This window comes from Zingiber officinale, chromosome 4B (genome assembly GCF_018446385.1).
Source record: "Zingiber officinale cultivar Zhangliang chromosome 4B, Zo_v1.1, whole genome shotgun sequence".
In the NCBI taxonomy this organism is placed as follows: domain Eukaryota; kingdom Viridiplantae; phylum Streptophyta; class Magnoliopsida; order Zingiberales; family Zingiberaceae; genus Zingiber; species Zingiber officinale.
The window spans coordinates 47740145-47753673 of NC_055993.1; the positions used below are offsets into that span (position 1 = coordinate 47740145).

A 13529-nucleotide genomic window follows, 5' to 3' on the forward strand; every position below is an offset into this window, starting at 1 on the left:
GTAGCACCCGCCCGGAAGTCTCCCCAGCATATCAATGCAAACGACAGGCGGGACGTGATGGGCGTGCCACCCGGCCGGCGCAGGGGATGAGGGTCGTCCGGACGACGCTCTTCGTCCAGCCGGCCGGACGGACGTCCCGGCCGGTGGTGGGTAAAGAAGGACAGGAACATCTTCTGACAGCCGCCAAGTCCTATGGCTAGGCCATACTCCAAGTCTGACAACGAGGTGTTCTGTTGTCCCATCGAAGACGTGGTTGGACTGTAGCAGTATGGCGTCAGGTAAGCTTTCTAATAGACACATACCGAGGTATGGGCTGCGGACACGTACGCGCCTCGGTGGCCGTGTAGGACCTCTTTCACCGCTCTATATAAAGAACCGCATACTTCGCCGGAGGTACGCGTTCAAGATCTCTGGAGCCACTTTCTTCACTGTTTGCTTGCCTGACTTGAGCGTCGGAGGGTCGCCGCCGGGAACCCCTTCCCGGCCCGACTTCTGTGCAGGTTCGCCGGAGGTTCGTGCAACCAGTCGAAGATCCACGTCAGCAGCCGGGAGCGCCACGTGCCCAGCGTCCGTTGATTCAGCATTCGGACAGGATCACACTAATTTCGAGAAAAATAATAAAAAATTTTATTTCAAAATTTTGAAAATGTAATATTTTGTCAATACTAAGCAATGGTGAAAAGATAACGATGTATTTTTCAAAAATAGTTTTGGAAAGAAAAAATGAAAGGCGTAAGGTTTTATTTTAAAGATCAACGATATCTAATTTTTCTTTAAAAAAACACCCCCTTTGCCTGATTGGTTGTTGCACCAAATCAGAGCGGTACCTGCTCTGATACCACTTGTTGGATCGTGATCGTTCGATAAAGGGGGGTGAATATCAATTTAAAATTTCGTTGAGTAAACACAGTAGAAAAGTAAGAACAATGCTAACAAAGTCAATTTACTTAGTTCGGAGCCTTTGACGACTCCTACTCCAAGGCCCGCACGCAAGGGTGCTTTCGATGGGCAATCCACTAGCAATTCGAATATTGATTACAGAAATTAAGTACAGAAATGCCAGAAAGAAACTACCGACAATAAACAATAAGAAGAAAAGGAACAAAGCTTTGTCAAATGGCTTTCGCAACGTTGCAGGAGTGCAGGAGAGCAGGTTTTCATTGTTATTCTGACTCCAGCCTTGACCCTCCTTATAAAGGAGGTTCGGGGTGCCTGGAACCTTCAGGGCGCCTTGGAGTGACGTAGCCGAGCCAACCAGCTAACTCCACGTGGCACAGCGACATTGGGGAAACATTTTGCCTTCGGGCGCCCGAACCTTGATTTCCAGCAGCTTCCTTCCTGCAAGAAGACATTAGTCCGAGACAAATATATATCCTGCAAAATAGATTATTAGCACAGTTCATAGTTTAACAGAAAGAGTATTAATTAGATTCCGTCTCTCTGAGACCGGAATCGAGTCAGAATCTCGACTTAGAGTTCCGAAATGGTTCTAAGTCGGATCGGCGCCTAAGTTCCCTTCCCGGGAACGCGTCCTCATAGTCACTCCCCTCTAGTGACTTACCTTTACTTACCTGTCAGACGTCAGGTCAGCCCTTCCACTCGTCTAGAATTCGTGCCAGCTATCCGATCAGCCCGTCGACCTAGCTGGACTTCGTGTCAAACGTCCGGTCAGCCCGTCGACCCGTTTGGACTTCGTGTCAGACATCAGGTTGGCCCGTCGACCTGTCTGGACTTCTCCTGCACACTCGGTCAGAGTGTTAGATCAACAACTAAACTAGCTTAACCTATTTTGTCATTAATCAAAACCTGAGTTAGACCGTTAGTGCTAACCGCACCAATAGTTAGGAAAGGTTCGGGACTTGTACAAAATTTTTGTACAGGGGAACCAGTACGATATTCCGAGTAGCAACCAACATATAGACCCCTTAGTAATTTGTTAATCTATATGTTCTACAGCATCTTCTAGGGAATTGTTTGAGAGAAGATGTGTCTCTAGATTCGATAGACTTAAATCAACAATTATTTTGGTAGCATGTATTTCTGCAATCCTAGACTTTATTGTCTCCACATAGGAGCCTGACACTTCAATCTACATATTCTTGGAAGAGCATGTTGTCTGTAAGGATCCATTATTCTGACATATTCACATATCTATACCTGCAATACAATAAAAATGATTAAATATAAAATTTTATACATAAATTATGAGTCTATCATTAAATTTGAGAACTTACAACAAGGAGATGTGTGAACCCTTTGAGCATGGAAGCTTGATTTCCCTCAAGACCCTCTAGCTTCGGTCTCTATGAAAGCATCACACCAATGCCCCCCAGTTGTGAGCTTATATAGTCATATACAACCTTACACTAATTATACTTACCTAAATTATCAAAATCATCTACATAATTTATTGATGATTGTACTAGTAATCTAGATATATTACTTGTAGTAGTAAATAAAATACAAATAAAGAAATATAATATTAAAATTGGCAAAAGAGAGTACCAGATTCAGTAGATGAAGGTTGTTTGCTAAGGTTGATCATCTTATTATCTAGTTCTTCTGTGTACACTCCACATTACTGAAGTGTTAAAGAAATAGTAGGGTGGTGGATGCATGCTACTATAAATTTACTTCGTCGCCTTGGTCTAGGAGTCTTAGAATCAGTGAAATATCTTACCTTGTAAAGCTAATCTCCTTATTATGAAAGATGTAACATCTGGCTTCAACATTCCAATTGTTAAACATATTTTGTATAAGGCTTCGGATATTTACAATTTCAAGCATGGCTATGGCCTAAGCAAATGGGCTTCCATTTATCAACTCAATTTGTCAGTCGTTATGTGTAGTGATGATAAAAAAACCCTTAAAGTGAGGGTAATTACTTTTCTAATACACTTTCTTACGATATGCAAGGGAAGTAGAAGTTCTTTGGCTTTCCATTTAATTCTGTCAAACAAATACATAAGATTTTATTGATAATCATTTGGCTTCATTACAAGGTAGTTAGTTTTCACCCATAATATGATACACTGTTATTTTTTAACTATAATATGCATTACAATATCTATAATTTCTCCTAGGTACTACAATGGGATTAGTTGCTACTACAACATGGCTACTAATCAAGTTATAGTATTTAGGGTCAAGTAGCTGCTACAATAATGAGAAGCCAATAGAGACTGTAGGGTTTAACCACGTTGTATCAATTCACTGCTACAACAAAGACAAACTTTTTTTTAAACCCTATATTCCCTCAAAGTAAATCTTCAATCCAAAGACCTATAATCATTAAACATCATTGTAGAGGCTAGGAGACAAATCAAAACCCTAAAAATTCATACCCCTAAATAAAATAAGAAGAATCAAAACTTTAAAGCTTAACGCAATACTTACGATGAAGGCGAATATTTGAATAAGAAACAAGTCATCGCGGTGAGATTGATTGACGAAGACATCGTGGGACACCGATCTACTATCAATGAAATTCTTTCGAAATATTTGTCATGCACGAGTTTAGGGGTTAAAACTTTAGCCGATGAGGATAAAAAGGTAATTGCACAATATATTTTCACTTTCTTTGTCCATGCATGAAAATAGATATTAAGATTAGAGAGATTTACAACTTATATTGAAAAAACTTATGATTGAAAGTTTTGTGGGAAATACTGTTTTCCAAGTTTCCTGCAACCTATAACAAAAAATTGGTAAGAAATGTTTGTTTGGAGTGTCAAAGTAACTGCTACAACGTGTAGCAGCTATTGTAGGGTAGCTGCTATAACATGGAGGGGCTATTGTAGGGTAGCTACTACATTATGTAGTAGCTACTGTCGAATAGCTGGTATAAGATGTTATAGCTACCCGATTGAAAGCTGATACATGTTGTAGAAGTTACAACTTAAATCATAAAAAATTAAAACCCTAAATATAAATGTCTACTGCCTACTCAGTATAGTATCATCTAAGTAGCTACCTTGAAATTACCATTAAATGGTTTTTGGAAAATGATATTTGGCAAGTTTACTACAAATTTTATAGCAAAAAAAATTATAAGAAAAGGTTGTTTGGAGTGTCAAGATGGTAGGTACAACGTTGTAGCACCCACACTATGGAGGTAGCTGCTATAATGTTGTAGCAGCTAACTATCGAATTAGCTGCTACAACGTTGTAGCAGATAACATTCCAAGTAACTACTACAAAGATGTAGCAGCTAGCTGTGGAATTAATTAACAATTTAACACCTGGGACATCCAATAAAGATAATCATGTATAAACAATATATAATAGGAATAGAAGAAAGAGAATTAAAACTTAAAATGAAATGACTTACTAAGTAGTTATTACACGTTATAGTAGCTACTACACGTTATAGTAGCTACTACACGTTATAGCAGCTACTTGAACAGTTAGCTGCTATAAGGTGTAGCAGTTAACTGTCGAAGTAGCTGTTACAACGTGTAGCAACTAACTGTTCAAGTGGTTGTAGGCTTTTGTAATAGGCATCGATCTTGTACGTTGTAGCATAAATCCTTCCTTCTTTCTAATATATTTTAGGATTACGGTCGAAAATTACAACTTAAAATGAAACGAATTACCATTGGTTATAAAATGTGGGAATTGATGTTTGGCAAGTTCCCTACAAATTACATAAGCAAAAATTGGTAAGGAAGCAACTAGGACTTATGAGTTGTAGATCTATCAGGGCTAAAAATTATTGTACAGAGCTGAACAACAGACAGTGGAGTGGAAAAGCTTACAATCGAGAATAGAGAGGAGTGCTAAGCAAACCGGTATCGACTATGTGTTTGGTGGCAGTTTAAGGAGCTGTCAGCCAGCTAGTGAACAAGCAAGCGATTGTAACATGGGTTTAACTTACAATGTCTTTGCTTTACTTTCCCAGCAGGAGTGAGAGGTCTGACGGACAACAACGAAGAAGGAAGGAGTGAGAGAGAGAAATTTAGATTTGGTTAAATTTTGTCGTCGTTGTTTTGAATAGAAAATGGAAAGGATGAGAGAATAAAAAGAATATTATATATATATATATATAAAAGTAATTATACGTGGACCCGGTTCCATTAATTTTGCATCATACGATCCACGTCATAAAGCATTATAGCCCATTCTAGTCATAATGCTTTAAATTGGTAGCTGCAATTGAAATATCAAGGTTGGTAAAATAAAATCAGATTCCAGGCTGCCACCTGACATTTTCAATAAAATTCGATGTTTAAAAATAGAAAAATGGTTATACACTTTTATGTTTTTTCTTAAAATTTAGAAATATGCAATGACCTAATTGGCACGCAGTGACATTCTGGAAAGAGAAAAAAAAATTAATACTGAAAATGTTGAATTGAAAATGTACCGAAAAGCATCTTTGGTAAGCCAAAGCAATACAACTTTATTGCGCCACGACAAAAAGCCAAGAATAATAACATCTGACGACATGTCCGGGTAAATTAAGTCACAAACTGGGTAAAATTACTGCCTAATGGGGCGCGAGGCGTCTTCTAATCCGCCTAACCTCCCCTGCTCCGATCTGAAACGCCCTCTCCAGCACCTCGTCCGCCACCGGCGGCTCCGAAGCGAACAGCGCCGCCGCCACGCCCAGAGTCCCCGGCAGCTGACTATTAAAAGCCGCGATCGCTGCTGCGGGCGTCGATCCCACGTTCCGCTGCCAGTGGACTAGCCCCCGCGGAAAGACGAACACCTCCCCCTGCCCGATCCTCCTCCCCACCACCCTGTTCGCCGTTGTCACGAATCCTACCTCTATCTCCCCCGTGAGGACGAAGACAATCTCGGTGGCGCGAGGGTGGACGTGAGGCGGGTTGAGCCCTCCCGGGGCGTAGTCAACGCGCGACAGTGAGACGCCAAGGGTGTTGAGGCCAGGGATCCGCTCCACGTTGGCCGCCGTAACCACCGAACCCATTGTGGTGTTGGTTGCGCCGGGATGGGCCAGGCCAGCAAAGAAGAAGTCGGACGCCGTCACATTCGTCGCCGGTTTGCACGGGAACCCGTTAACCCTCACAGCTACGATGACAAGAATAAAATGAGGTTAGTACTTTCTCAAGAGAATTTGTTTGTTTGTTTGTTTTTTTTTCAATTAGTTTGATGAATTGAATTACCGGAGTTGAGATCGGCGACGCAGAGGTCTTGAAGCATATCAGGGTCGGCGGCAATGATGAGGTTTAACGAGGTGGCCGCGAGGAGGAGGCAGAGGAAGAGGGAGGACATGGTTGATGCTGAAGGTAAAGCTTGGGAATTGGGGGCCGGTGAAGAGTTGAGTAAATAAAAGGTATATATAATTCAGGAAAAAGAGAGGAAAGTGGTCCGAGCGCTGGTGCTGGCACGGAATGCTATTACTATATAAATTTCTTTTAAAAAGAAAACGTGGAGTAGAGGTATGCCACGGATTATCCGTGTCCATATTTTATTTTATTTTATTTTTTAAGATGATCTTATTTTTTGATATAGCTCTCAATGAATCACTAGGGGCACATCTCTAAATTACTGATACGGCTTGAAATGATACAATCATTAGGCACAACTCCAAACGAATCATATTAGTACTACTTAAAATGTCTTTACTTTTTAATAAAACTGATACAGTATATAGAAAAGATATTACAATGTGAATAATACTGAAATGATTTTAGTAATATTTCTCAATGATGTAACTCACAACATAGCGGTGAGAACAATGCACAAGATTACTATGTATAACCCATAAAGCACAATGATATAAAATCTCAAACTTTATGTTGAGTATCCACATTGCAGTACATTTAATTAAAATTATTATAATGTAAATATTATTGAAGTAATTTTGATCTCTTAGTGGTGCAACACAAAATAGGTAAGAACAATATAATGCGTAAAATAGCTACATGAACATATATAACTACACGAAATTCCAAAGGTTATATCCACTACCACATTAGTAGTTTTGATCAAATTATTGCAATGTGAATACTAACATAATGGCTTTGATCTCACTACAAAAAAAAGTAATTTTACTGATAGAAATATCCGTTGGTATATACATATATCGACGGACTTTATTCAGTCGGTAATATCCGACATGTCGTTTTTTGCCGACGGGATATTTTCGTCGTTAATATTTTACCGACGGAATTATAATTTTGTCGTTAATGTTACAAGAAACACTGTTCCGGAAGTCGGATAACTTCTGACATAAACATATTTTCCGTTGGTAAAAAAAGGTAAATACCAATGGAAAATGTTGATTCCGTCGGTATTGACTGACAGAATTAGCAGTTCCATCAGTAAATACCGACAGAACCAGCAGTTATATCGGTATTACCGACGGAACTGCTAGTTCTGTCGGTAATCTATCAAATCCTTATGTTTCGATAATTTCCGACGAAACATTGTTCCGTCAGTATTCCGATGTAAAATGAAAAAATAAAAATAAAAGATTCAGTTTGTTTACATACTCTTCCACATATACATTTTTCAAATATATAAAAAACTATCACAAACGATGATATCATACAATTCACACATCAAATATAATCTACACATATATATATCATATAACAATCACACACTAGTAAAATCTACAAAAAAAAAAAACTCATTTCATACAATCTATATGTAACTAAATCTACATAATATATAGATGCAAATATCCATATCTAAATTCAAGTTTACATAATACATACCGCATTAGAAAGTACTCCAAATAATACAAGAATGCTAAATAATAAAGAAAATCCTGTAGAAAGTCAAATACAAAATGATCATGTTGATGTATAAATAAACTGTTCGCATATATATGTATAACGAATTTTATATGAAATGATACCTGAACAAAAATGAGCATATGATGTAATGAAGAGTCAATATGTAAATAGGACTGAACGTGACTCCTGAAACATATAGTAATAAAATATTTAAAAATAAATATATTATAATATCAAAATAGAATAAATATATTACTATGGTCTATATATGATAAATAAAAACTAAAGTGTAGTTGAACAAACCTCAAAAAAACTAATCATCACCGTCTGATGGATCTTGAGTCTCCTATGACTCAAAATCATGTGATGCCTAAGTGAAATTAGCCATGATCGCTCGCATCTGGGTTATGAGAGCTTCATTACTCTTGTCACGTTCGACTCTCTTCTTCTCCTCATCAGCTCTCCACTGGTCCATATCGGTCATCCTCTGATCCATTAATTTTAGTTAAGTACGCAGTTCTTGATTTTCACGTCTTAAAGACTGCATCTCACTAGAAGAAGGGGAACTAGCACGACCTACTGGATTCCTCAAACAATCAAATGCAACTTTAGCCGAAGAGCCAAGGTTGTAGAGGGTGGAGTTTTTTGTTCTTCCATCGACAACATCATAATAAATCTTATTTAGAGCGTCGGTGGATAAAGACTGTGACTCTGCCCCCTTTGCTAATGGTTAAGATGTCTGAGTCACCCTTTTTGTCATTAGTTGCTAGATAAAAAAAAATATAATATCCAAGTTGATCAGTATTACATACTAATCAAGATAGAAATGAACAAATGTAATAAAGTTAATAATCTTACATGTAGAGTTTGAGATCGAGAATCAACAAATGATCCATCCTTCTTCTTGTGGGTCTTGAGAAAGACCTCCATACATGTGGGTCGTCGGGCAAGCTCACGTTCCTATATTCCAAAAATTTGGGAAAAAATTATACAAGTTTAGTAATAAATACAAAATTTGTTACAATGTATAACTTTAAATTATACTCACCAGATTCATGGTATGCTTAATAATAGATCTGGATCCTGACATATGTCGAGCGGTTCCGGTGCTCGAGCCACCTAGCTTTGTATTTCTATTTGCTCTTGCCTTTTTAGCATTTGCTTGCCATCTTTCTACAGCCCAGGTAGCCGTCCATGCACTCTAAATCGTCTTAGAAACATACGCAGGCCTAGTGCTCTTCTTTCTCATATAATACATAAGATATATGTACAGTTTGGTACAATAAGTATTCCATATAGCTTTAAATTGTTCTTCTTACCCGTCCACCCATGGATATCTTTTCTATAATTATAAGTTAAACATTTAGTTTAAATGATAACTATATTATAGAATACCAAATATATTAAATTTACTTACCACAAATTCATTATAATAAAATAATTTCATCTCTTGGTCTACATGCCTCCATGCAGTACCAGACGTGCAAACTTTCCAGTGATATATATGGCAATTTGGTGGACATTTGGAGTGAATATGCAAGAAATAATATTAAGTTATGGGAAATATATTATAAATAAAGTTATATATAAACTTGAATTATTAATAAGAAAAAATACTTACGAGTCCCCGACAACAGTAAGGACCTTGTAGCCACGGGGTGCCACAGGTTGCTGCTCTGCCATAATGATATCTGCAAAATAACATTGCAACACATTATAATAAGGTTTAAAAATATGATAATATAAATACAAAATAATATGGAAACATAACTTACTGACGGAAATAATAATGTTAATATTTAATCATCAATAACATCTGACTAATCAACATTAATAGTTTCTATGTTCTCATCGCTAGATGAGCTTAGTTCAACTTCATCCTCACTGATGGACATCTCTCCATCATCTATCTCTTCATAAATGTTATTAACATCTACAAGTAATTGAAAAGTAAATTGGTGTTGTAATCAACTGAATGCCTCTCCATTTCATCATTCTGAAATACATCATGGTTTTGAGCAGTGATTGTATTCGACATCTCTATGATCGAGCGAGACTTTATTCGACAAACAAACAACTATTCACTAGATCTTCTTCTCTTCGTAAGGTATTCAAGATAGAAAACTTGCCCCGCTTGTATCCCGAAAATAAAATGTTCAAACTTGTTGAATCTTTTATTTGTATTAACCTCAATTAAATTATAATTTGGATGAATTCTAGTACCTATTCGTAGGGTCGGATCATACCATGAACATTTGAACAACACACACCTCTTTATTGGTAATGCAGGATATTCAATCTTTATGATTTCGTCAAGTCTACCATAGTAATCAAACTCAGTGTTATTGTTGTTCATAGATCCTTTGACGCAAACACCAGAATCATAATTTAATCTCTGTGAATCTCATTGTGAACGTGGAATTTAAGGCCATTAATATAGTAACCAGAATACACCTTTATTTTACGAAGGGGTCCTGATGTAATATTCATTATCTTATCATCTTACACATTTGATATTCTACAGTCTTTCACCTATAAAAATAGTTAACATATATATTAGAACACTTCTTAATAGGCATGAACTCAAAATTTTCACAAATTCTCTAACTTACATATATTTGAAACCATAATGCAAATTCGGTCTCTAACTTTGTAGCTACCTCACTTGCACCAATTGATGGATTTTGTAGATATAATTGTTGTTCCTACAAGATGAGAAAAAAAGTAATTATATAAAACTTTGGATATTAAGCAAAATAATTAAACGGAGGATAAATGTTTGATTTAAGAAGTTTACTTACTTTATGTATGGTTTGACCTCTTCACAATTTAAGAGTATATATGTTCTTGCAACATAGTATTCTTCTTCGATTAACCATCTAGAAAGCAATGTACACATTAACTTACCAAGAAACTTGAAAATAGAAAGCATCGATGGGTCTATCGGCTGACAAGCATCATCAGAATTTCTAAGACACTTCTGATGTTTTGTTTGCACACTATCAAGAAAATAATATGAGCAGAAAGAAGATGCTTCTTCACAGATAAACATTGCATATTGACCCCTCAAGTCTTACTTCGTTACAAACATTATTTTTAAATTTCCTCAAAAATTGTTTGAATAGATACATCTATCTGTATTGCTGTAAAATACCGGAAATAGGCGAATATGAATAAGGGAATTTTTGGAAATTTTTCGGGAATTTTTCGGAGCTCGTACGGGCGAGTTGACGGGGATAAAAACGGGATCCGGAAAAGCCTGTTTAGGCGACCCGTTTAAGCGAGGAAAAGTTTATATTTACATTTCCTTTTCTTTTATTTCTTTTTATTTTCTTTTTATTCCCGTTTTCTTCCTCGCTGAGACCCCCGCGTGCCCGAGCGGTTCCCTTTCTTCTCCTTCTCGTTTCTTCTTCTTCTCTGCCGCCACTCCGACGCGGAGCTGAGCGATCCTCCGACAGCCACATCTTCTTCCTTCTTCTTCCCCCGTCGCCGACTCCTAGCCCTAACCGGCGCCGATAATTTCTTCTCCACTGCCCGCACCGACGTCCTCTCCGATCTCCTCACGGCGCCACCTTTCCTCTGTGCCCTAGCCAGCCCCGGCCGACCAGCGACTTCTCCTCCCTTTCTCTGATCCGACGAGCCACCGTCGACCGAAGTCTTCTTCCTCTTCCTCCCTGTCCAAGCGGTGGCGACGCACGGAGCACCGCCCTTTTTCCTGTGCCCTAGCGTCGGCTCGCCGCCAAGCCTAGCATCTCCACCGACGTCGAGCAGTGTCGGCGACTCACCCCGTGCCCTAGCCGAGCCCTTGTTGGGGAGTTCACAGCCGCCAGCCACCGAGCACCTTCGATTACTGCCATCGTGCCCTAGCTACCCACCGGCGTCGCACGGAGCAGCGTCGCCTCTCGCTGTGCCGCCTCTCCGCTGTTCTTGATCATTCCTTCTTTGTGGTGAAGTTAGGTCACAGTTGGGGTAAGTTGGATTCTTGGTAAGGAATTTTGTGTTATGTAATTGGATATCTTGATTTGGTGATGTTCACATCTTATTAATCTGACAGTGGGGAAAAGATTTTCCGTAGGGTTGCTTTACTGTGGATTTATTCTAATTCCAGCAGCAACTATCTCTTGGCGTTGGATCAGTGATTACAGCTGTGGAATTTAAGGTAAGGTTTAGGGTTTTGATCTTCGTTGTAGGTGATTTCTAGTTGTGTTAGCAATACTTGTTAACTTAAGTTTAGAAATAAATCTAAAGGTGTAATTAGGGTTAATGAAGCTAACCCTAGTTGGTCGATAGATTAGAATTTAGTTTGGCTAATAGTTGTATGATAAATTAGCTAAACTAGACATTACGTTTGATGCCACAGGACTTTGACGCGAGACGAGTATCTCGGAGTCAGATTGGACCTTTCTATTTTCGGAGGCGGGTACTTTTGACTTATTGTCTTTGATATGCTTAGTAATGAAAATAATATGTTGCATTAATTGTGTTTCATATTTGTTTCGGTTAATCACTGCCCAATACATGTTACCTGTTTGATTGGTTGTTTGATTGCATCTCTTATTGATCTTGTACCTGATTTATCATGCTCATGGGTAGTGATATAACTATGTTTCACATGTTCAGGACCTAGGTTTGATACCTTATTGATCAGTATATCTTGATTTGATCTATTCACTATGGTGCCCATTGTTATATGTCCAGAGGTTGGTTTAGTATATTACCATGCTTAGTGACATGCACCATTTGCATGATCGCATGCTGTGCGATAGATTGCTCCATTATTGTCGAGCACTTTGCCAGTTTTCATCACTGTTCGGTGCTCCGTTGTGATGCTCATGGGTAGCGTGACACAGCGTGGTAGCACGTCAGTTTGACTCTTCCGGTGCTCCGTTGATCCGCTCATGGGTAGTGTGACGCTAGTGTACCGGGAGATGAGAGCATTACGCTCCCCCATTTATGATTTGGGGTAGGAGTACGTATGTACTCCGACAGCATCCCGTCCACTCGATCACTCATCAGGAGTAGTGTTGCTGAGTGCACGGTTGTCACAGCCCTACCCACTTGGTCCCACTTTTGTTGTGAGTTGGCTGACTGGCGTCAGGGGTGACCATGACATTGACATCATATGCATGATGCATTTATTGTTTGTCATTGTGTTTGCTGTATTTATATGCTGCATATTGTTTGGATACCTATGTTTGACATGCATACAGGTCTTCTATACCTTTCGGACTATTTGTCCTTATACCGGGTCCTGGTTAGTACAGATTCTCTCCTGTCTTCTTCGGTTTGCATTTACCTTTATCTTTATCAGGAGACTGTACGCATGATTAGTGCTAGGTGTTATTTCTTTACTTTGCATATCAATTGTACCTGCTGAGTGTTGGACTCACCCCGCCTCCATTGTTGATATTTTCAGGTTGATGCTGTCCGGAGAGAGTTCCAGTCGCTAGTCCCCACTGCACGTAGTGCTAGATCCCCTGCAGACCTCGAGGATTGATTGACTTTTGAGTTTTCTTCTCGTTTGTCTATGTTTAGACTTGATTTATTTGATACTTGGACGTTGTATTTATTATTGTGATGTCGATGGATTTTATTTGATCTTATTCTACTACATGCCTGCCGGGTCGACATAAGAGGTGAGTTTCGTCGGGTTTGAGTTTTACGAGTGTAGTTGAGTAGGGTGGTTTTCGAGTCAGAGTATTACTGCTTGTTTGATTATATATAACTGCGTGGATGTTGTGTGGTTGTGTTATATTTATTGTTATTATTCCAGCCGGATGTGGCTGAGGTATGGAGATATGTAGAAAGTTTCAGATTGTCCGC

At 38.7% G+C, this 13529-nt stretch overlaps 1 protein-coding gene and 1 long non-coding RNA gene across 2 annotated transcripts; one reads left to right on the forward strand and one right to left on the reverse strand.

The window, feature by feature from the left end:
* Positions 1 to 5333: 5333 nt before the first annotated feature.
* LOC121975027 (germin-like protein subfamily 2 member 1) lies at positions 5334 to 6523 on the reverse strand. Its single transcript, XM_042526380.1, has 2 exons — positions 6126 to 6523; positions 5334 to 6030 (listed from the first exon to the last, which is right to left on the reverse strand). The coding sequence occupies exons 1-2, from the start codon at positions 6232 to 6234 to the stop codon at positions 5489 to 5491; spliced, it is 651 nt and encodes a 216-aa protein (XP_042382314.1). The 5' UTR covers positions 6235 to 6523; the 3' UTR covers positions 5334 to 5488.
* Positions 6524 to 7110: 587 nt separating this feature from the next.
* Positions 7111 to 12126, forward strand: LOC121975028. Its single transcript, XR_006110193.1, has 3 exons — positions 7111 to 11675; positions 11761 to 11865; positions 12067 to 12126. It is a non-coding gene; the product is annotated as an uncharacterized LOC121975028 (long non-coding RNA).
* Positions 12127 to 13529: the final 1403 nt, after the last annotated feature.

Coding starts and splice junctions, on each gene's coding strand:
- LOC121975027 (XM_042526380.1), bottom strand. CDS start 6,234: ATGTCCTCCCTCTTCCTCTGCCTCCTCCTCGCGGCCACCTCGTTAAAC. Junction 6,031..6,125: donor CGTCGCCGATCTCAACTCCG/GTAATTCAATTC, acceptor TTGTCATCGTAG/CTGTGAGGGTTAACGGGTTC.